The 24,649-nt window shown below is 37.6% G+C and overlaps 1 protein-coding gene and 1 long non-coding RNA gene across 21 annotated transcripts in view; one reads left to right on the forward strand and one right to left on the reverse strand.

The window, feature by feature from the left end:
- Positions 1 to 3,801, forward strand: part of LOC137862486 (uncharacterized) — a 28,057-nt gene extending 24,256 nt beyond the window's left edge. For all 16 annotated transcript variants that reach the window (XR_011100352.1, XR_011100358.1, XR_011100347.1 and 13 more), the window contains 2 exons: positions 748 to 815; positions 2,737 to 3,801. This is a non-coding gene — a long non-coding RNA (uncharacterized lncRNA). The remainder of the gene's footprint in view (positions 1 to 747; positions 816 to 2,736) is intronic.
- Positions 1 to 24,649, reverse strand: part of ALCAM (activated leukocyte cell adhesion molecule) — a 118,652-nt gene that overhangs the window by 8,255 nt on the left and 85,748 nt on the right. For 3 of the 5 annotated variants that reach the window (XM_068694579.1, XM_068694563.1, XM_068694597.1), the window contains exons 3-15: positions 23,763 to 23,982; positions 19,630 to 19,694; positions 19,151 to 19,238; positions 18,168 to 18,350; positions 13,852 to 13,979; positions 11,981 to 12,110; positions 6,539 to 6,651; positions 5,519 to 5,654; positions 5,309 to 5,442; positions 3,954 to 4,086; positions 3,154 to 3,192; positions 2,719 to 2,836; positions 740 to 796 (exon numbers count right to left, since the gene is read on the reverse strand). In XM_068694579.1, the coding sequence (XP_068550680.1) occupies positions 740 to 796; positions 2,719 to 2,836; positions 3,154 to 3,192; positions 3,954 to 4,086; positions 5,309 to 5,442; positions 5,519 to 5,654; positions 6,539 to 6,651; positions 11,981 to 12,110; positions 13,852 to 13,979; positions 18,168 to 18,350; positions 19,151 to 19,238; positions 19,630 to 19,694; positions 23,763 to 23,982 (1,544 nt within the window). Of the gene's footprint in view, positions 1 to 739; positions 797 to 2,718; positions 2,837 to 3,153; positions 3,193 to 3,953; positions 4,087 to 5,304; positions 5,443 to 5,518; positions 5,655 to 6,538; positions 6,652 to 11,980; positions 12,111 to 13,851; positions 13,980 to 18,167; positions 18,351 to 19,150; positions 19,239 to 19,629; positions 19,695 to 23,762; positions 23,983 to 24,649 lie in introns of all 5 variants that reach the window. The other 2 variants (XM_068694569.1, XM_068694589.1) reach the window with 2 other exon arrangements.

A 24,649-nucleotide genomic window follows, 5' to 3' on the forward strand; every position in this document is an offset into this window, starting at 1 on the left:
GTATCAGTAACGCTGATTACTGTGTTCTAATAAGAATTTTAATAGTTTGTTGTGTTCTGAGCGTGCCCATTTTAAACTACTTAAACCTTGGTCTAGCCTCATGTAAGTGGAGATCTGTGCATCTCCAAGCCCAAGGAACAAAAATGGGAAAAATATTCAATCTACATGCAACACTTCATGCCTAGAGAATAGGAATACAGGGCTTTGCATGCTATATTTTCTTTCTATACTTTTTATTTGTATAGTACTCTCAGCTGTATATGGAAAGATGAAAATTTTGTATAAGAAGGATTTACTGAAGATGGCTGTCCTAAAATCATTCAAATTTTAGCAAAAGTGTTTAATTATACTCTGTTCAGTGCAAATTAGTTTAAAATACCCTTTTGGAAAAAGGAGACAGCTATAGAAAACAAGTGTTTGGCCTTCTGCTCAGATGAAGGAGAAACATAGCATGCGGGGATCAGTAGCCTTAACTCTTAATGCGAGAGGAGGCTGGTTGTAGGATATGGAATATAGATGAGTGCCTGATTTATGGGATAATATTCATAGTGAAAAGAATATGTGGCAATAATCAGCTTTTGCATCAAGTGGATCTGAGGCAGTGAATAACTATAGAAGTGATTTATTGTGAATATATTCCAAGGCTACAAGTATAATTCCTACTTCGTGTAGATGACAAGACAATAGAAGATTATACAAACCACAACACCAATAATGAAAAAAGTAATGTTTTTCTTGCCTCGGCAGACTTGGAAAGTTCTGTGCTGCTGCCTTCTCAGACTTTCCTTTGGCGTCACTTTGGGGATAGAGATCAGGTGAGTTACTGTTCAAGGGTGTGTTAAAAAATAACTACTAACTGTTGGCCTGTATGGAGACGGAGGGTTGTGATTAGGCACAGGTTGTGTCTGACGTTGTTAGGTGCTCTTTGCAAGTGCCACTCCTATTTCTAGACTACAATTTGTGCCGAAAACGTTGTCAGAATAGATACTGACACTCTGCTTGCTCTTACAAGCATGGCATTCAGAGGTTAGGGAGAATAATAACAGATCAACTTAAATATATGCTAAGAACATGAGATTGTCAGTGACAGTGCATCAGTTATTAATAGTTTCAGAGGCTGGTAACGTATCAAATATGAAGATCATTATTTAACTATAAAGCATTTTTTTAGTTTGCTTCCAGTAAACCTTTTAAATAATCCCAGCTCTAATATTTACTCAAAGCTTATAGAAGAGAAATTGAGCACAATGAAAAGTGTTGTCTGTTTAGAATATAACACATTCTATCTTTGAAGATGAAAAAGCTATCTTAAATCATAAGCCTATTTCACCAAAGGACGTCCTATATCCTAAGTTTCTCGTTAGCTTTCCCCACACTACCTAATGATGTAAACTGTAATTCTCTGCCCTCCTTGTGTCCAAACCACTTGTTGCAGGGCAAAAAGACCCCAATCAATATACAGTTTTATTGTACAGATTGTACATTCTCATATGCAAACAGAGATGAAAGAAAATTATTCTGGACACTATTAAAGACTAGCAAAGTGTGGGAGGAGCACCACAATGTTGTTACTACTTCTTAATATCTAACCAGAAGCCTAAGCTTTGCAAAAAATAGCTCTCCACCCTGTCCTCCCTTAAATATCCAAATGTGGTTCTGTGCTTGGGTTATTTACAGCATTTCTCTATTTGCAGAACTTCCAAAACCCACTCAGCTATGTCTGGAGTAAAATCCTTATGAAATACCTCAAAAAATAGCATTTTCTAATACAAGCAGATGGACAATTCCTTGTTGCACTTTCATATCAATGAAACATAATTGTTCATAGTAAAATTCCTCTGGTATATTCTAGAACTCATTTGAGCTAATTTTAATGAAAGGTCGTAAAAAGAATTATAAAATTGTATACCCATGCTGATTTTTACTTATTATGCATAACTTCTTTAATCTGCCTTGTCAAAAAGTAGTTGTAAGGAACTCTTAAGACAGCAATCCTGTTCTCCCTAGAGACAAATATATGGTGATAAGGCCAAATGGCATCCAGTCATGGCCATCTTTAAAAAGATGGAGAAACATGGTTACTTTTTAGAAAATAAACTGGATGATCTCAAAGTGAGCCTGTGAGATAATAAAGAAACTTGAAAGCCAAGCAGGCCTCACTCACAAATCCTGTATTTTCTTAGGATGGCTAAAACATACTGATTTTGATGAGGGGTTCTAGTTTTTCAGCAACAAATCTTTATCAATTTTACTTCATACATCTCAAAGCATATGTGAACAAATGAATACAGATCTTTTTCCTCCCTGCGATAATTCAGACTTACTCTGTACTTTATTCTACTTTCTAAAAAGCAGAACAGTTACCCCACCCTTAATTGTGGGATGTTACCCCTGTGTGGCTTTACCAGTACTCACTTAAGTAACAGGTACTATATTTAAATGCAAGAATCAGCTCAGGCTTGGCTGTCAGGAGACAGAGCCTCATTACAGATGACTATGTAGGAAAGTCATGGAGTTCCACCTCCAAGAGACATGTCCTGTTAAACATTTGGGCATGCCAACAAGAGTTGGCATTGAGTTTCCTTTCTCTGTTAAATGCACCTACTAACAACTTGTCCCTATTCAGACTACTGGAATGCTGCCAAAAGGAAAACAGGTAAATATACATTTCTGATTATTTTTTTAAAATGTAATATAAAATTTTTCATAAATTCTTACTTTGATTTCTTCACATAGAGCCAGTAGACAACGCCAGCAACCAGGGCAACCAGGAGAAGACCAACTACAATGCCCACTATTAGCTTTGCCTGGTCATTAACCTTTTCGCTATTGTCATCTGAAGCAAAGAAGAAAAGTTAATGAGGTGACCTACGATAAAGAAAAGTGTTACACCATTTCTAAAGTATTGCCATCAGAAACAAGAAAAGGAGTCAGAATGTCAAAATGAAAAAAAAAAAAAAAAAGTAAGCATTGTTCTTAAAAACAAGGTAAAAAAAAATCACTTAGAACTTCAAGGAAGTCATATTCTTAGTCAATCATGGCACTAAGCTACTTCAAGTCCAAGGGGCTGTGGAAATTGTTCAGTGAGACTATGTAGGTCTTAAACTGAGAAAATAAATAGCAAGGGTTATGGAAATGGAAAGCCATACATACCAGTTCTATCCTCTGGCTCATCGTACTCTGGGATACTTACTGAAATGAGAAATGTTAAAATTAATAATAAAATGCGTTATACCTGAAATTCACCTTTAATTGTCTATTTACAGCAATGACAGAAACACTGAAACTTAATGCAGTATTTGCCCAATGAGATAATTAATCTCTGAGCAAAAGTCATTGTTTTGTAACTATAATGTATCCAGTTAAAGAATCTTACTCAAAAACTGTAATATTAATCACAGAAATATTTCTGACTACATATTTCTAACTAAATGTTTCTTTTTCACAAATAGTAGTTTCTCGCCCCATTTCATCACTGAAAACTGACATTCAGAATCAAGTCATCCCAGTAATGATAAACTGGAATTTGGGGACTAAAAGATGATTATGTAGTAATAAAGACTTTTGTCTTTTATAAATGACATTTTATGCATACAAAACGTATATTGTTTTGTACTACTGTTAATAATATTATTTTGTACTGTTAATAATAGTGTTAATAATATTATTTTGTAACATTTTTATAATACTGTTTTGTAATAATATAAAATACGTGCATACATGATATAGCTAGCCTTCATGACTTTCTTGGCTAAGTGACTTCATCCAGAAAACTACCAATAAATTCAGTGTACTACAAAACCAGGCTGTATGTGCAATTGCTTGCCTTTTAAAAGGCTGAATATCTATCTTAGTACCAACATTACTATGCATTACTCTTCATTTGAGTGTGAAGTGCAGGTATTTTATGTAAAACTACAATTTTAAGGAAATGATCTTTAGAAGGTACTCACTAGCAGAGACGTTCAAAGAGGTCACGGTTCTTTCTAGCTGATTTTCTGCAGTGCAAGTTAAAGTCACGTTTTCCTCAGGAGCAATTACAATTTTACTGGAAAATTTTCCATTAACGTATTTGGTCTCCTCTGTCTGAAAAGGTAAAAAATTAAGATTATTATCCTTGAAAAAAATAATGCATTACCTGTATTACACAATGAAAATGTTCAGAATGAAATAACGATCAACTAATATTTAAATTTTCCAAATAACACCAATAAAAATAATTCATGATTTTATTACATGGTAACATGACTATTTGCAAGAGCACACTTTGCTCAAGATAGTCAGTTGTATCTACATTTTGTATAGCATGTACTGTAAGACCACTGATAAAGATGCATTTTTGATAAAATTGGCCACATTCTGTATTTGCTTTAGTTTCTTTCAACTACTTAAAAAAAATGCCAAGTGACAAAATTGTTTAAGGAAAAACTCCAAACCAGACTTCTGATTTCTTTCCACCTCGCTCCTTCTCATTCATGCCTTTATGAGGGGAATAAACACAGTAAGATTTCTACTTTCCAGCTTCCAAGTCTTGAGTTGTTTCCACTCTAAGAATCATTTTGCCAAACTATTATATTTAGTGGTATCTGTGCTGTAATGAGGATATGAAACTGTTCCTTAAAGTTACTGAACATCATTCTTACTTTAATAGTGTCCAGAAAAAATATATTTTCAATTAATTTTATAGATAACACAATTCCTTACCTAAAGCTGCAAGTAAATGGACAAACTTTCACAGTCATGTGTAATTCCCTAGGACTAAAGCAAAGCCTAATGAAGTAATGAAAGCTATACGTAATATATAACCTATAAAGAACTATAAAAATTAGGATAAAAACTGCAAAGTCCATAAGGAACTACAGTGCACATATTTTCTGATTTGTACTTGTAACATTTCACTCAGTTAACTACTACATCAAGTACCAGCTTTCTAACAAATTCAATAGTTCCATTATTATTTGTAAATTCTTTGTGCAATGGCAAAGTCAACACATTATCCAGATAAGATGACTAAATACCCTGACTTAAAAATGCACGTTTCATTTGTAACCTTTTCTTTCTTCTTCCAGCTTAACCTTGTAGCTAACTGAACTTTTGTACCTTTGCCTGCTATATTCAATAGCTCTTAATTGTCAGAAATCATACACGTAGCTACCATCCACAAAGTATGCAATACCATTTAACCCTCCTTTTCTTAGATACCTAAAATTGACTGAGTTTCTTCAATCTCACTACCTGGAAAATTTTTCTTACCTTTAGGTCATACCCCCTATCTTTTAATGAATAAAGTAGTAAGAAAGATACTTGCTTTATTTATGATGCTTCCACTGCCAGTAACTGTCCATTGCACTGCTGGTTTGGGAAAACCTTCCACATGGCAGACAATTGTTTTAGACATTTTATTTGTGTTGGTTTTCTTCGTCATTTTGATTTGAGGTTTTCCTAGAAGAAAAATATTACACTTAAGCACTTTGTTTGAGCAGAACAATTAATAATCATAGGTATCTTGCTGTCTTACCTTCCACAATAAGTTTAAGCGTCTTTCTTTTCTTTAACCCTTCAACCTCCTGTAGAGTAGTTTCGCAGATATAGTTTCCAGCATCTTGATATTGCAGACTTGAAAATGATGGACTCGTTTGCATTCTGGTATTGTCCTGATGAAGTGAAGAATTAATTTTTATGAACTCCAATTCAGAATACATTAACGTCTAAATTACAAAAGTGACTAGTATTAACAGAATTTTTCACATGCTTTGGTAGATTAGAGTCTTATTCTTCAACCGGTCTCCCATTACTAACTACAACATCATAGCAGGAAAAGTGGAAACTACTGGAGGTTTACATAAACCACTTATCTTCTTCTTGAACAATTTCACTTTCAAATCAAGGGCGTAGATGAGATCACTGCTAGTTTTGAGTTTTGCCAGTAGGCTGATCAAAAACGCTAGTGGTACAAGCCAAGACGATGACAACTCTCCTTAAGGACTAAGGCTTATGATCTGTACATATGTTACTTAACAACCTTAGGTATCATCATTTTCAGTTTCCATCGGTGTATGTGTAATTTAAACCTGCCATCTCCAAGAGCTACTTTTTTCAACCAGTCACTAAACAAACACATGCCAACATCCAATCTCTCAACCTGCCTTACCCTCCTACTAGGTTTGTTACACCAATCATGTCTTTGAAAAAATGATTAATAAATCCAAATTCCTCCTCCAAAGGCGCTCTTCTCCTTAATGGCACCTGATTCTACAAGGGTCTTGTGTAAGGCCATTTCAGTAAAATTGCATTTGTATTGTAGTGATCATTACTTCTCTGCATTTGAAAACTGAGGCAATAATTACAGTAGCTAACTTTTAGTCATCAACTCGAGGCAGTATCTCTTATTTTAGCAATACATATAAAACTCATTTTAACAATATTCTTTAAAAAGCCAAATTAAAAATGATTTCCATCTTTTCAAAATATTGAAGTAGTGGCAGTAATATGAAGGGGTGAATACACAGATGAAGTGTGAATTAGATAAATTACTGACCTTAATCCAAAGCACAGTTGCATTTCTACTAGAAGAAATTGTGCATGACACAGGCAGGGCCTCTCCAATCTGTTTTGTGACTTCTCCACTAGGAGTAAGCTGCAAATCCAGGTCTGGGATAGAAAGAACATTTGTCAAAATGGTAAACTTGGAATGCCTGGAACATTCCAAAGGCATACCAAGGAAAGAAAAATGCAGCTAATTGCAGTCATTATATTCAAGATTTAATTTGTTCAATAAAATCTCAATCAAACTCAGAAGTAAGAGAAAAGACAATTATTCTGAAATTGCAGAGCATCCATGTTTTTGCTGGCTAAAAGGAAAATTGAAAATTACTAATCAACAAATGGATATTTTTTTTTTCACCCTGTACTGCTGAAAGTATGACAGAGGAGGTATAAGAAGATGGAGTACTGAGCATAGCAGTATATGTTTCTTGACAGGAGAAGCACAGACTACTATGAGGGAGTTGTGGTCTTGGCCAGGTAGGAATATATTTTCAGGGGAGAATTCATGCAGGGGGGGGACAGATAAATCTAAACAGTTAGTTATAAAAACGTGAAGAGGAGGATATGAGTTCAAAGGGTAACTCCCTGAAATCTGATAAAACAGGTTGATTTTTACCTGAGCATAAGGAGAGGACAAGGGTGGTCAACACAGTTTGCATGAGACACAATACTCACTGAAGGGACAAAGGGTCTGAATTATATTGTTGAGCGGCCACACATGAAGCCCTTTGATTTCTTTGTTTTCATTCGTAACTTAAAAAGCCATTTATGTGTAACTCAGAGTCCAAGCTTTTCCTAATCTGTTCTGGCTTCAGGGAAATTGCACAGTCAGTGATAGCTGTGCTTGACACTAGGCAGGGTGAGACCCAGTAATAGAAAGGTCAAGAAACGCTGCTCTAGATTTTTCTTAGTATATGGATTTGGCAAGCTAGTGATTGCTTTTTCAGGAAAATCCGACACTGAAAGAAAAGCAGAGTTTGCCAAGCTAAACCTCTATTTTGCTTCTCCTCTCACAGTGTGAGCCAAGTTGCCTGGTCAAATAACTATCACAGATGCACACACACACACTCTGTAGCTCAAGTGGCAAGCATACATGATTTCATCATGATTATTATACTTGCTAGAAAAGGACTTCAAAACATCCTTTTGGCTTTTAAGCTGAGTTTAAAAAAATAAAAATAAATAAAAAAAAAAAGCTCTAGGCAACATCACAGTGGGTAAAGGAAATGGGAAAGAGAAAACAGTGAGTTTTCCTTAACAAAACAGTGATCGTAACTACTGGCTTCATTCAGTGGTTGCCCTGGGAACACCATTATAATTAAAAGCAGAACTTCAGGGAGAGGTTAGGGTCCATCCTGTACTATTAGTGTGCATTACTATCTGTGTTACAAGTCTAATGACTAGTCTCAGAGGTCACAAGAACTGTACTTCCATCTGTGCATGAGTGGAGCAAAGATCTTACCAAGGGAAAAAATGGCGTTTTGTTTCTTTATTCCTACAGGGATGTCTTGTCCTTTGTCCCCTTACTTCCCCAAACTAACAAACCCAAGAAAACTAACAAGATACTCCAGATTTTACCATTGTTTTCAGAAGGATAAAAGGAGGAGGGAAAAAAGAAAAAAAAAATCCAACACTCAGCTAGTAAGCAATTGCGTATAGTTCATCATATAGCGCATGAGATGTGTTTCTTCTTGCTTGGTTCCTCTTAAGCACATACTACCAAGGCAGAGGGGTGGCTGAAGAAAAAGCTAAGATTTTTTTTCTCCCTCTCAGGATGACTCTCCTTCAACATCTACTAAAGCCTTTCATTCTTTGAAGCAAGATAGCACCTCAAATCCAAGAGATCACAGACCATCCTATCACAGCGTTTCCTATCACACACATCACACAAAGCAGAAACTCATTAAATTTTTGGCCATCGGCTTAGGCAAGACTGACACAGAGTCCAACGCAATCTTTCAAACCAGTTTTCCTCCGGGGTTAGCATGCCTGTGAGCCCCAACTGCCCCACTTCTGGTAGAAGATTCTGAGACTAGAATCCCTCTCCCACAAGGGCCTTAGTTATTCCAGAAGTCCAGGAATATTTACAGTGTGAGAGACAAACTGCATAGCCCAGAGCACTATTTTTTAAGGTTCTTTATGAGGCAAACATAGAGTTAACTTACTATTTAGCATAGGATTCCCTTTAGGAACAACCCATAGAGCAACCTGATTTCTATCTTTTCTCCCTCCCACCTGCGTAAAGCTTGCTTTATGAAGATAGTATTTCCCTAAACATGATGGGTAACTCAGATGCTTTTATGTCAATGTTCAGCTTTCTGTGAATCTCATAATTTACATTCCTCTTGGAAAAAAAAAAAAAAAAGACCTTGGTATTGAGCCAGAATATTTTGCTACAAAAATATTTAAGGACTACTTAATGTGCTGATGTATTTGAATACCAGCAGGGAGCTTTCCATACCTACACACTGAAAGGAACTCGTGTACTCTTACACTGCTTAATAAAATCATGATGGGAACAAGGCCTGTGGTGGAAATGTAACAAATAGCTACAAATGGATTCACGAATGTAAGGAAAATTTATTGTATTGCCTGTTTTTTCTTTTTTTAATGAAAAATCAAAAATCTAAAGTGACAAGATGAGAAGTGAGGAAATGAAAAGCCCTGACTCAGAATGAACGCTTTTTCAGTGTAACACTGTCTTCTGTGAAGACAGGAATATTCACACATCTGATAAAACGTAAGCTAATAAAGCAAAAGAGGGAGGAAAACAGGGTTTAATAGGAATTAATAAGTATTATTTCAAAGAAGAAAAACAAACAAACAAACAAACATGAAGACAAAAAAAAAAGATCTAACATTAAAAATTTATAAGTACATTAGAAGCAGAAAGCTCCCGAAATAGAGGGTTATGCTGAAAAATTAACATAAAGTTGAAAAGAAATTGAAAGAAGGATATTCATGTTATAAAGCATATATGGATTTTATGACTTTTTCGCTGGAGTTCCCCTTACAACAAAGCATGCTGCAGAAATGCTGTAGATCAGCATAAAGCAAGACACAGAAGTAGCTTTAAGACAGAGCTATCTCACAGATACAAAGGTCTGTGCATTCAGGAATTACAGAACTATTCCAGGCCACTGTGCCTCACTTAAACAAAGGCTTTGTTGCAGGTAGAGATGTTTAAGAAACACGTAACAAACCCTAAGTAAAACAAGGAAGCAGAGCACTAGATTGGATCTGTGACTTCTGAGTAGCTGCACTTGCTGCCAAAACTGGAAAGACTGCCAAGAAAATAAATGCTTCTCTCATACAGTAAAACTCTTCTGACATGCACACAAAATAGCAGAGAAAGGAAAACTGGCTCATTACAGATAACCTGGAGTTGAAGAAGTTGTTCTTTAGAGTAACTATTTATGGAGATACAGGTTGACATGCACGCTACATGGAGCAAAATAAAAGGGTCAGTTATACCACAGCGAGCTACCAGCAAGCTACCTTTGACATGGGGCAGATAGAGGCAGTAGCATGGAGCTCTCTTCAGATCTTACATACCCCAGTTCTTGCTCAAGAGAAGGGAATGGGTGGTAAAGCAGCAGATTACCTTTTTAAATGTAAAATGTTCATTAAATGCAATAGCGTAATAATTCATGTAGAGATATAGTCTACATATATTGTACCACTTCCAAGGAAAAAAAATATAAAAGAATACACAGAGCAGTAAGTTGTAGAAGAGTGAAAATGTCACCTAAGAAGCAATGAAGCACCATGTAATCAAACAGCCCTTGCAATACTGTGTTCAATTACACACAGTCAATCTTGTAAGCCATGCCTAATGAAAGAATAAAGTTGGTTTAGGAAGGGCCGGAGACACTTCACCATGAAAGCAAACAGAATGAAGTCATGACAGCATAACTTACAGCAGGAACCAAGTATCAGCAGATGCAGTGAGAATATACATGATAGTGTGTGGTAGATCAAGACAAGCAACGGAATGAGAAGGTAATATAAGCAGATAAAACAGGACATTTTCCTGTGATCTCAGAAATTTATCTGCAGCTTAAGAAATTTCCCTGTGCACGCACTGAATGGAAACGGGTAGACTGCGTGGCACCCTCCACCTGCTGCCAGGACTGCATTGAGCATTCCCTGGCCAAGAAGATCTGACAGATCTCATTCAAGTGGAAGGCACTTGAGAAAGCCGCCATCTCATTTCCTATTGACAAAACAAGTTTCCTCCAGTCTCTGCTGGGTCTTCTAAAACTGTAAAAAACCCTCAAAGAGGAGAACAGAGGCCACTCAAGAATGGAGCAGAGAGGCAGCAGGTAGAAATGCCAGAGTTTTCAACCTTTTTATGCAAGTACATAGATTCTGAACTTGAAACACTCTGACCTGACCTCACAATGAAGGGGAAAAATAAATTGAAGTATTCATTTTCTGTCTAGAGTTGTGTATTTTTCTATGTCAAATTTTTTCTTTTTACATAAAGTATACAACTACTGTGGGAGCATTTAAAGTTCAGTATCCATTATGTCCCTCTGAACCTGTAAACTATTAAATGTATTTATGCTACTGGGAAGACTAGACACCACCAGTGCTCCCTAGGGAAGCCAGGTACCATTGGACTGAGTTTCATTTCACACACTGTGACAGTATGGCAAAGTTTGAAAGAGGCCCCGCTTGTTTTCTTCCATAGAGAGAAAATTAAAAGCAACCATTAAACTGTTTGCTTCAAGGTTCAACCAGTTCAATGATTGCTTATAAAGTGGTGCTGATAAAGTGGGAGCAAAAATTCTAGTATACAGCTAAAGCAAATTTACCAAGCTCTCATGTTTCTGCAAAAACTTAAAACAACAACAACAAAAAATAATAATAAAAAATAAATACGTGAACAAAATGAACACCTAAGTTTCTTCTCTTTCCATGTTAGCCTCATCGAGATAAGATGAAAAGATGTTAGACTAACATGAATTTGACTACAAAGAACAACCATCAGCGTGGGCCAACTTGTGTGTCTTAGTACATTCTAATTCACAGTTGGAGCACAATAATTTACCATTTATATGTTCACATAAGTGAAACATAAAATATCAGAATTTTCACTGAACATGACAGTGCAAGAATATCATATAATAAACGAAGGTTGCGTAAAGTGTATCTCTATCTCAGCCAGTGAATTGAGAAAGTTAAGGTTTTTAAACAGAGATATGTTAAAGAAAGTTTTTTGGTTTTGCTTTGTTTTGTTAAAAAAAAAAAAAAAGAGAGACAGAGAAAAGATCTAATACTACTTCAAATACTTCAACCAATCAACATCATTCAGTTCTCCTGTACGTTAACTGGACTGACCTCCTTAAGTAAAGCAGAGAGAAACCATCCCAGGAAGTGCAAGATAGGTTTTATATCCTAACTATGAGTACAAAATGCAAGGACTTACAGTGCACAGTGATGGTGGTTGCGTCCATCATGCTTTTGTCAATCAGAGAGCACTTGTATTCTCCTGTTGCATTTCGTCTCACATCTGCCATTACGTAAGTATCTGAGCTTCTTATACCTTCTGTTTCTCCCTGCAGATGGAAATAAAACATTTATTGTATATGGGCCTGTTAAAAGCATTCATTTCTGTTGATATATTTTTTTTTAATTATAAGGATCCTGAAATAAATCAAAATATATTTAGATACAGTATTACTGAAGTGTAGTTATTTATTAACAGCAATTATGTATATTTACTGAATAACTGCAGAGTTTTTTTCAAAGAAAAACTACAATTAAAAACTTTACTCTTTTAACTGAATGACTAGCTAACTTTAAAGTAAAATAAAAATAAAAACTCTGAAAGTTCAGTAGTAAGATGAAAGAAGAGGAAAACAAAGACTAAAACAGGCTACTAATAAGTGTTGGAGAAATCCCAACAGCAAAACAATTTGTTTTTAAATCTGTAACTAAAATGGTATGTTCAGTTAAGAGAAAGAAGTCATGAAGAGTACATTTTCCAACAGCACAAACAAGCCTTGCTCTATCCACATCAGGGTATGCAGCCTGCTAGAGTATACACTACCTTAACATGTAGTTACCTACAAAAACTGGTCTTTTGAATTAGCCAGAAAGCAACATTTTCCCATCACCCAGTTTCCACCTGGTAATAACTCACTGACTGAACAGCTTTTGAAACACACACACAATGAAAGCCTAATTCGTATCTGAATCCAGAAGGAGATTTACCAGGTTTGTCACAATACTCACAAGTCTTGCAAAGGAATTGCCAATCCCAGCTCCCCTTAAGAGAGAGAATTAATATCAGGTAGCAGGGAGACTTAAGATCAGACAAACTGGGGTGTTTAGCTTGCTCACTGAGATTGCAGAACAAAGAGACATCATGCACTTCTTCCCTAGCATCTGCTGAATTCCTAGGGTGACTCACTGAACCTAAGGGGCTGAAGAAGACTTCAATTCCTAGTTTTCTTCAGTAATTCGAACATGCCAGGAGTCCAAAGCAGAAGAGGATTATGTTCAAAGGGCTACATATGCAGTTTTTGAAATATTTAAAAGCATGCCACCACTTTTGGCCTCTCCCATGTTCAGCTCTGCTCACTACTGCAATAGGAACAAAAGCAGGATATAAAATGAGGGAGAAGCAGGACACAGGAAGAAGGTAGGAATCTTAGAATACAAAGCCACATCTGTCTGTGGATTTCACCAATACTAAGAAGATTAACAGAATCAAAGCCTTTATCTTTCTCAATTTTTATCTTATGCATTTGACAGATTTGTTCTACACTTTCTCCTGTGCTGTCACCCTGGTTCTTTTTTGTGTTGGTATGCCACCATACAGTTTAATTAATAAATACATAAATAAAATAAATTGCAAAAAGATTAATCTGTGAAAGTCCAAAAAAAAAAAAAAAAAGCTGAATTAATTTCCTGTACTTTCACTGCTGAATCACCGTTATGACAACAAATGAGATAGTTTTATTCAGGATGCTAAATTGCTTTTGCCAAGATCGCTTTTTATCAAAATATATGATGACGTGAAATGAAGACTAGCAATTTTTAGTAAGTCCAAGCCCCCCAAAACTTTGGGCAGGTTGGAGGAATGGAGAGGTTCTTCAAAATTTTTTGCCTGAGTTGGCAAGGCATTCTCAGAGAGTCTGATGTAATGGCTGATGTCTATTTTTCACTTTAGTTGCAACAGATTCCTTCCTTCATTTGTTATAAAATCACGTATACGCTGACATTGCATCAATGTCTGTAGGAAGGAATGATACGGAATATTTCACTAGGCAGTGACAGCAAGGATGGACTTACTGGAATGTAAAACAGGAACTCCTGTGGAGGAGGGTTGCCATTCCCTGAGCACTCCAGGGTGACATTATCACCTTCTTTAATGGTACTACTTTGTGACAGCACTCGAATAGTCACCTTCTCTGTTGGATCTGTGAAAACAACATATACACTTAACAGTTCCCACAAAAAAATACACAGTAACACTATACACAGGTTTTTCACAGTCAAAGAGTACACAATTTTATCATCAAGCAGGTGAAGGTGTTCACGTGTGTTGACCTTTTTATAGAAGAACTGAAGTTAATCACACCCTCCATATTTTTGCCAATCCAAGTAACTGCAAAGAAGCCCTATGATACAACAATTCATTTTTCTTCACCAAAATACCCTATAACAGAAACAGGGATAACTACAACTATGTCAAAAGCTTATAAGAAAAAAAAAAAAACAACAACCCTGATCAGTATGAACAGTTTCACAGCATGATTTCATTATGAGGGATTAACTTGTCCTCTGTGAAGCTTGCTGTTTGGAGGACTCCAGCAATCAGAAAAACAACAGAGGCTCTCAATGCCTTGCGTTAGTATTAGATAATAGCTTTCTTCCATTAAGAAGGAAGAAATATGAACTAAGCAACTCTATTCAGCCTGTTCTATATGCTGATCACTACAGGCTTTCAGAAAGATGAATTTCGTGAACATAATAGGACCCTTAACATAGTCAACAGAACTGTAAATGTAACATACTTCTGTCATGTTCAGTGAAGTTGAACTATAACTTACGCTTTACTTCAGTCATTTTTTTAAGGCAGAGACAGAGTATACTTTAATAGATGTTATTCTTCCTAAGTAGAAGCCTAAATATAATTTTTCAAAAACAGAGTAAAATGAACAAAATTAAAGGAAATAATATGGGCAGATAACTCTCACTGCTTTAATTTCAATGAATAAGTAAAATTCCACCAAGGATGCCAGTCTTGCATTAAGACACAGTACAGTGCCCCTTATTAGACACCAAAAAAAAAAAATCTAGACAGCAGAGAAACCCTTGCCTGACAGCTGATTTTGTGTGGTTAGCGAAGCATGGGCTCTACAGCCCTTCCGACCCTTAAGGCATTCATCATGTCTGTCTTCTGCTGTGGGGTTTCTCAATAACAGGAGCTGCAGTCTGTTGTAGCCTCTCGATGACCCAGAGCCTTAGCATGGCTTCTCATCTTTCTTCATAGGAAGAGTGGTACCAGGCTTTGAAAGGCCACATCCTCCCTCCTTCAGATGCAATGGATGTGGAAGGGGAGCCAGGGGCAAACATTGTCCTCAATACCTTCAGTGCTGAAGCACAACTTTGCCCACTGAAGGAAGGGAAGTCCAGCACTGCTGGTGGTGCAATACACAACAGTAGCTGGCCATGAATTGCATGCACACCTCTCAGCAGCTTCTGGCCAAAACCCCAGTTTTGGGGGCTGGCTCAACAGAGCTAGCCTGCTGCAGAACTTGCCTTCCCCTATGTCAAATTTATATACAGGGGACCTAATATGAGAAAGTTATTGTACAGTATAGCTAGATATACCCTGGAGTTGCTTAGACTTTGTTTTGGGACTAAAAAGGGAAGAATTATACTGAGGAAGACCTTCAGGACTTTTAATTTGGAACTTTTTTCCCTACAGCAACAAACAGAACTGGATTAGAAGTGGACACAGTTAAATAAGAGTGACACTCCTGCAAACCACCGGTTTTTCCTCTAGGCAAATTGTACCCTTCTGTGCACTGCCATCAGTTGGGAGCAAAGTTTTAATCTCATTCTCTAAACTGTAAAAGAAAAATAATAAAAAAAAAACCTACAGAAGTAAATACCAGAAGACTAATTAAATTGTTCTCTAAGGCGAACAGGTCACCCTTGTGAGGAAGGCAATGCAGTGACAACGTTCAGTGCAATACTCATGCTAAGCAGCACTCGGCAACATGCTTCCCTGCCTTCATTAGTGAGCAGGAGCAGCTTGGTGAAGGCACGTCTTGCATATATCCCTGGCTTGGTCCATGTCACCTTGTGCTTCTATAAACCAGAGGTTTTGTATCTGCTTTTTGCAAGAGCAAAATTCTGGAAGCAGGCACCAAAGAGTGAATTAAGTGAATGACGGATATTGAGTGAATGAACGCCTCTGTCCCAGACCCACCATACCCACAACTGACATCATTCAGTGAAATGTTAACAAAAACGTAGCTGCTGGAAGCAGCATGAGTGAAAATCCCCTTTAACTCTAATCTCTTATGGAAAGTTCATTTATAGCAAGACAGACACTTAACAAGAGAGCATGATTGGAAAGTTTGCCTGACTAACATTATCTTTTTACATTGATTAACTCTGAGCAGAACCGAACGTACCCAGAGCCTAGATAATTTAGATACAATCAGACAAGATTTAATTGGCCAGTGCCAATTCTCTTGTATTACTCATGCTATTCTCTGTAACTTGCTGGCTACAGCTGCAAACCAGAGCCCATGGTTAAGCACTGTTTACTGCTGGCTGAGTTACCTTTCTCCAGCTAGCACCAAATTCTGCAGGAGCTCATTCACTTTTCTTCTCGCACTGTTACAGTGGCTGGCTGCTTCCAGGGGGTCAACTGGCTATTAAACACTTGAGACATGTCACTAACTGGAGATGGCACTAACCCTGAGCTAATAGAAACAGTAAAACATTTCTTAAATTCTGACTAAACAGGTATGTCTTCAGAAAAGAAAATCTTGTAAAGGCATTAGGTGTGCTTGCCCCATTTGCTTGTGATAAACAGGTTAAGTTGCAAGCAATCTCACAGGATATCAGAATGAACAGCAGGTCTATTTTTTTGATTTTTGCAACTTGTTTCAGAGACACAAAACATGATAATTTAACAGCCAATCTGAAAAAAAAAAAAAAGTCAAGGCTGAAAGACATACTTCCATTTCTTATAGGTGGAAGTCTGGCTTTTTTTTTTTTCATCTTCATTACATTTGAAAGGTTAAAAAAAATCACATTTATTGAGAAAGAAACTAATTAGGAACACTGGAACAAATTTAAAAACAAAACCAAATCAGACATCATTATCCTCAAGTAACATCCATCAAGAAATCCATCTGTTGAAGCTCTGGATGTCTGTTAATAAAAAGTTTCAGAAATTCTTTTGGAGATGCATTTGAGCAGAGTGTGGAATTGAAGTTATTGCAAATTAAGATATGCAAAAAGGAAATTGGGCAACCTTTTACTCTAAAGCCAAAGGTATTCTTGGAAGGCAAGGTAGAAAATACCTTGCCACTTCAAGTCCAGGACTTTCGTTTTCAAGCCAGTGGAGCACACCTCCCAGCTGCAGAAATCATGCATGCAGTACTCATTTTCTTCATATTCAACTGGATTCCAGGGCTGTTAAACAATGTTTGCTAAGGTCCTAGGTTGTTAGGCAATGTATGCTAAGGTCCTATTGCACATCTGGACCATACACTTTGACCTCATTGTTCTTCAAATGGGGACTTTATAAGCTGAGGTATTACCTAAGGTGCACAAAGAAACAACACTTGACTGAATATCTCGCTTATCCTTGTTTCAATTTACTTTTTTACAGCATGCTGCTTTCTACAGTCCTTCAGAAGTGTCACTTTACAAGACCCTGAAAAGTCTCTTCTACCCTTCCACACTGCTAGCACCTTCTCTGACCTTTCCTTGCCAACTGTTTGCTTTCTTTATTCAAAGGAGAATTACGATCTCCAATAACACAGTAAGGAAGTTGCTTTGGGACTTAGCCCAGCTGGAAGTAATTATTCACACACATTCTCTACTTTAAAATTAGAAGTCTACCAGTACCCAAATGCCACATTTTAAATGTAAATATCAGCGTCTTACAGCTGTAGAACAGCTACTACATTTTGTGCAAGGTAGTCTACCGGCATTAGCTGCTTGGTGCTGACTCTCCTTTGCAAAAACAAAGGAGTGCATTTCAGTGCATTGAAAACTATACGGTGTGTTAATTGCCCATTTCAGAGGACACAGATCATTCTAATCACCCCCTATCTTCACTGAAGTTCTGAAAAAAACATTTTGCAGTACATGTTTGAGGTTATCACTTTCCTCTTGTCAATCCAGTCTTAATATTCAGTATTCTACTATTAAATAGAAAGAAAACTCAGGTACATCTTAAGATAAATGAAAATGATACAGCCATTATACTCAGACCTTCAAACCGGCTTTGAAAACACCACCTTGATAGTCAAATAGCAATGTCTGTAATTTTGTAAACTGTCTCAGATTTTTTATTTTTTTATTTTTCCCCGAGGAAGACTTCACAGAGCAATAGATGCTTTTTAATAACTTACAGTGAACATCGAAGACAACTGGATCAGACTGTATCGTTTTCTGGCCAGATGGTCCCAAATATGTCACGCTACAAGTAAATTTAGCGTTTGCATCTTCCTTTGTTGGCATGTACTGAAGAGATGATGTCATGGTGAAGAGTCCAGTTGATTTGTCCACAGTCTTTTGCAAATTTATGACCACAACTGAAAAGGAAATATTGTTTCACTCATACTTCCTACTGCAGATACATCTTGCTTGCCTTTTCTCTATTTATAGTTATCAGGCTGCAAACACACAAGCAACATGACAAATTACCCAACAGACTACACAAAGAGTTTTCCTTCAGTATCGCCACTGATATTTACTAGGAACATTTTATCAGCAACATATTCCTAACATACTGTACATTTTTAAATCAAAACAAAAAACTAGTTTTCAATTATTTGTAAAACAAATCTCAGCTTACTAAGAAGGCCTCAGAAATGCTGGAAAAAGCAATTTTAAGATCACATTTAAAACTTAGCGTTGTAAGCATTCCCTGTTTTAAGGAAGCTAAAATATTGGCCTGATCAGCCTATCAAAATCAAACTTGAAAGGCAAAAAAGGGAGAAAAAAAAAAAAAAAAGGTGTTCTTTCTAAATATCCTGAGAATAAATACCTGCATAAGGAGACTATGACTACGTCCAAACACAGTATTGGACAGGTGTAAAACTGAGACAATTAATACTGTATACAAAGCTGAAAATTAGATCAGTTTCTACCAGCTATGTAGGTTCAAGAATGGTTTGGCAACAGCATTAACGAAGGCAACCTTTCTCCCCACAGTGTTTTTTAAGCTGGAACTTGACATAGAGAGATTATATGGCATATCCTGGGTGCTCCGAAAGGCACCCGAGAAGCTTCTTTCCAGTTTCATGTTTCAAGGAACAGTAGTTTAGACTAAAATAGAGCAATTCCCATAAACTGGGAGCTTATGGGAACAGTGTCCATTAGTGAAATGTACCTTCTTCCACAGGTTGCAAAACTCTCCCGTTTTTGTACCACGTAATGTTGCCTTCGGGATAACTATCTCTTGCAATGCACTCTCCAAGCTGCAAAACAGACAGGAATTAGTAGCCAGTTTTCTCCACTGTTTTAATAAATCTGTTTTCACTTAGGCTAAAAACTTCTAGACAGTTCAAATGCTTAACCCCAAAAACATATATATTTAAATAGGACAAAACCCATCAGTGTTTAGGTACAATACAGAAGAGCGCTCAGTGGTGAGTCTAAGATCACAGTGGACCCTGCTTGCAGGGCTATTAGGGTATTGCTGAGGGAACCACTCTGTGCTCAGTCTGGCTACACAATGCGATCTCCCACAGGTACAAATGCACATGCACCCTCTCTTAGCCTCAGTCCATCACCTCTCTCCATCTCAACTGCAAAGGAACTTTGGGCAGCCTTCAGACACATAGCTTTGAGGGATAATGCTGCTCTTACCATTTTTAGCTTCTCTGTTTCTAAGAAGTCTGCTTGATGCAAGATTTCTGGTTGAGAAGGTTGTTCTAAAACATAAATAGGATAAAAGCACTAGTGTCAGAAGAACAAACAGTTTTTTTGTAAAAGCAAACATTACCAGAAGATGTGTGAACTTTAAGACTAACTAGAACAACCTGTGCTGCTATAGTCTTGACTATATTTTGTCATTAAAAAAAAAAAATAAAGAGATACTTCTACCCCAATATCATCAAATGGACTGGAGAGGAGGAAAAAACACTACCTTAAAATGTGTCATACTTTCCATAATGAATTCCATGCTTCCTGATAATATAAATTTTAGCCAGGCAGACTGTTCAGTACCTGGGAGGAGAAAACCTGCTCTGTTGTATCTGATTTATGTGACACACATGCTGGAGAAGGAACCAATGGTACAAAAAACACAGCAACATTAAAGCAGCTTTGCTATGGATATTACTGTAGCTGAGCTGCTGCTTTATAAAGGAACAAATTCATCTGGATCATTCTTCTAATGTTTATTTTTCCTAGTGGGTATTGTTACATTTAGGAAATTCAGACGACTGAAGGAGGTGTAATTACTTTAACTATTTCTGAGTTGCTTATGACTCTCTTAAAAAAAAATAAACTTTTTCTTCAGTGCCAATGTGTCGTCTTCTTAAGTTTTTTTAATGGTAGATGGACCTCTTAGCTTGCCAAAGTGGAGGATCTATCAGCATTTCCATCATAAAAAAGCACTTTCTAGAGACTATATAAGTTGTCTGTTAAAATAGTTTGGCCTGAAGCCCGGAATGCAAATTCTTATCTCCAGAAGAGACAGTTTTTCCCACAATTTCTAAAAAAAGTGGGGAGGAGTGAGGGGTAAAAATAAATCAATGTTTGTACAGTCAAAGAAATCTTTACACTCTAACTGTATTGCTTAAATAGGTATATGCATTATATACTTTTACAGACTGACACATCCTTAACCACGCCAGCTTACAGAATCTTTTTCCCCAAATCAAGCTCCCCTTTGAAGTACTGCCAGCATTCCCATCCCCAGTGAACTCCATGCCAGCTTGCCAGAATTTCAACACCCCGGTGAAGTTACTCATCTGCAGGTGTACTGCTCCTGCTGTGGCAGAGACTGCACGCCTACGTGTTTCCCCAAGACTTCACTTGCTTGGTGTGCATGTGTGTATGTGTGTATGTACACAAATGCACAGATACTCTTCGCTTGGAAGACTAAGCCAAAATGGAACAGGAAGAAACGCTCAAAAAGGAAATGAAAGAAGCTATTTATCTGACATTCTCAAAGAACTTGCTTGTGGCAAAAAAAAGAAAACAAAAAACAAACAAAAGAAACAGTGGAAGCTATGCACCAAACCCATCACAATATCTTCAAAGGGCTAACAGAGTAAGATGTATTTTTAAAAGCCATGCGCATGATTATTTCTTTTGTTAGTTATGAAGGAAAATGGTTAACCTATTTTTGTAAGAACTTGCCAAGGACAAAGCATTTTCATGTCAATTCAAGCAAATTAGTTTTTACAAGACCAATGACAGGCCTTCTGGTTTAGATTTTCTGGTCCCATAACCAGGAATAGTTGGTTTCCTGTCACAGTCACCAGCTGATTGAATCAAACCACACAGCCTTCCCCCAGCTTTCCCTCCTGTCATCTCTCTTTTCCCCCAGGACTGCTCTCTGTGGCCGTTCAGGAAGACCTCTGCTGTGCTTCATACTCCGCCTGCATCCTTTGCCCAAAGGGAGCCAGTCGGAGCCCCACCAGTTCTGCACCTTTTGCTATGCAGCTGCCCTGGTCCTGGAGCAGAAGCTTGGGCTGAGAGGCTCCACCTGTGCTCACAGAGCAGACGCCGAAAGGAGACGCCTGCTGCCAAATCCCAGGAGCCGCAGCACATGTGTGAAGATAATTCCCTATAAAAGACTTACTTGGCTTTTACTTTCTACAGCAAGATGAAATTTTAAGCTTAGCAGCAGCAGAAGACACTTCGGGAGGTTTACAGCTTTGGCACACAGCTCATTTCTCAGCTGAAGAGCTCGCCAGAGCACTCTGCAACCCTGCACAGGTACAATGATAGCCGGCTCACTGCCTGTGCCAGCCAAATATCGGTGCTGCAGGACAGCAACTAGTGTCTGCGGGGCTGCTCTGCTTTGGGAACTGTGTCCATTTAATTCCAGAGAAAGAAGCTGACGGGATCCATCTGGAAAGCTGGTAGAGCTTGTTTGAATAGTCCAGCGAGTGTGACTAGCAGGTGGGATCTGTGCAATGAGCCGTTTTGGCTCGTTAGCCCTGAGCTAATCAGGTAGCAACAGCTGAGGGTGTGACAAGCTCCAGTGAAACCCAGCTTCAGTCAAGCCTTCTGGGACACGGCTGAGTTTCAGATACACAAGGCTTTTGGTTTATGAGGGTTTGCACTACGGTAGCTTAGCTCTGTATCTGTGGTTCAAGGAGCTTAGAAACTCCACTGAAGAAATGAAACACCACTTAGAAGTACCACTGAATAAATGAAGCTTGCAGGCTACTCTTAACTCTTTTGTAATTAAAACAAGCAAGAGCAAAAACTGAAAAGCCCCCCAGCCAGTCTCAAGGAAGTTAAACACACAAATATGTTATGAGAGCCCTAAATAAAGTTGTGAATTCAAAATGAAAAACTGTAAAGGTAACTCTTTCTTGCCATGCCATGTCAACCACATTAAGTATGTGCCATCCTCTACTCTTGTTTTCCTCAGTAAATAGAAGCTTTCTCTATTAGTATTAATGCATACTATAAAATATACAAGCTGTGCTCCATGGCTGAGTTAGCATTGTGTTAATATTTAGTACAGTACACAGTAATTCAAGCCGTTAGTATTTAGTTCACCATATACCACTGTCTCATCTCCATATTTACTGCTGTGCGATAAGTAAACATGATAATTCTTTATCGTTTCCTTTGAAGCACTGAGTTTACTATGCGTGCACTGAGCGCGCTTGTCCCTGTCGTTGTTAATTCACTTGTTTTTACAGTCAAATGCAAAGTGAAACAGGGGAAAGGGAATTATTGTTGACTCCTAATCTACCTTCAAACTCATTTATGCCATTGACAAACTTCTGCCAAGACAACACCGCAGCCTCCCTGACACCTTCTCCCAGAAGGGTTTCCTTTCTAAAATATAGTCTTGTTTTTTAAGCAAAGGCGTGGTCTGTTTGAAACTGCAGCACATACAAATGCTAACCTTAGCTTCAACTGGCCTACATCCCTAAAAAGGAGCAACCAATGCCCTTGCACTGGGCGGTTCAGCTTTGGAGGGAATGTTTCAGCTCTGAATCAGGTTTGCCAATGCTCGTGTCTGACCAGAGCAGGACTGCTCCGGTTCATGCTGCAGATCGGCCTCACAGCATGCAACCTGGGTTCCTTTGGGTGCCACGAAACCAGAACACACGCTTCAGAAATTCCCTTAATGCTTCCCACCAATAGTGCATGGGACCAGACCACATCTAGTTCTAAGTTCCCCATAACATGTTGTTGCTGTGTCCTCAATACCTACAGATCCAATTCTGTGGCTGCCCCAGAATACACTTCGAAGCTCTTTCTTGCTCTAAAAGAGAACTGCAGCCTGGTATTTCTCCTGGTAGCTCAACTGGGAATAAAGTAAGCCTTTGGGGCTAGCAGCTGGTTTTCCAGCTCCTTGCTTACTCAAAGGTCACACCACTGCATACTGGCTGCTCAGAGTCGCTTTAAACCTCTACACTGACCTAATCCTTTAGACCACACATGGTTAACATTTCTGTCCTGCATAAAAATTTGCTTAGAGAACAAATGAAAAATAATCAGTGCTAATTTTACATTTTTCATTTCCAAGGCCAAATGACATCACATAAGTGAGTCATTATCAAAGTCTAAAATTCTCTTTGAGCCAGCACTTATCATGAATAAACTGTAAGTGCAGGCAGTCCCGTTACGTAAATGCCACCAGTAGATTACATTTTGAAAGCTGCAGAAATTTGCTAGTCTTAGTAATGTACTCAGCAAAGCTTACTTTCTTGGCTTTAATCTTTCCCTTAAATAAAAGTTTTTGTAATTTATGATTCAGATACTGATGAAAGTTAACAGTAGTAACAAGGAGATTTACTTACTGAAGACTTTGACTATCGTTGGCTCTTCAGAAACATCGTCTTCTGTTACTAGCATACATACAAATCTCTTTTCATCACTGATTCTTGCATTCCTGATGGATAATGTATAGTTTTCTGAGAGACTCAACCTGTTTTTGTAGTCTGGTACATCATCATACTGTACATTTTTTTTTGTTGATGATCTGAAGGCAATAAATACTGGAGATCCATTTGGCATTTCCTATAATAAAAGGATAAACACCTCTATTTTGCATGAACACTCGGATTAATTTTAGAAGTTCCTGAAGATCTGCAATTGGTACAAAACCATAATTTAAAAAATCTTTGAAATACATGACATTACTTTTTGCTGATTAACTTCTGCTGCACAAGCAAGAAATTCAGTGTTATATGAGAGCTAGTCTAAGACTGCTGTTGTACATCTTGAGAATACCATCAGCAGAAGTAATTTCCGTCCTTTGACTCAAACTGCAGCACAACACAGGGCTTTCTGAGATCAAGGCTGGTGTTCCTGGTGCCACCTGAATCTGTGTATATAAAAAAGTCATTTGAAATAGAAGCCTTCATGAGCTAGGCTCAAAAGCTTCAGTTTCCCTTTTTTTGTGATTGTTTTACATATTCATATTGTTTGTCTGGGATATTCAAACTTCATTCCAAATGCAGGATTTAATCAGGCATAACTGCCTATTTTATTCTAAATTAGGTTTTAGCTTTCCTTTTTTTTCCTTTTTTTTTTTTTTTCCCCCTTTTTGTTTTTAAAGGGCCCAAGAGCTTGTGGCATGGGAATGTACATACAATCAAATATTTTTATTTATGCGCCTCAGGATAATCTCAAAAAATAATTTTGTAGACATCCTCCTTATATCAATCAGTATGCAGCTGCCATC

The sequence above is a fragment of the Anas acuta genome, chromosome 1 (genome assembly GCF_963932015.1).
Source record: "Anas acuta chromosome 1, bAnaAcu1.1, whole genome shotgun sequence".
Classification (NCBI taxonomy): Eukaryota; Metazoa; Chordata; class Aves; order Anseriformes; family Anatidae; genus Anas; species Anas acuta.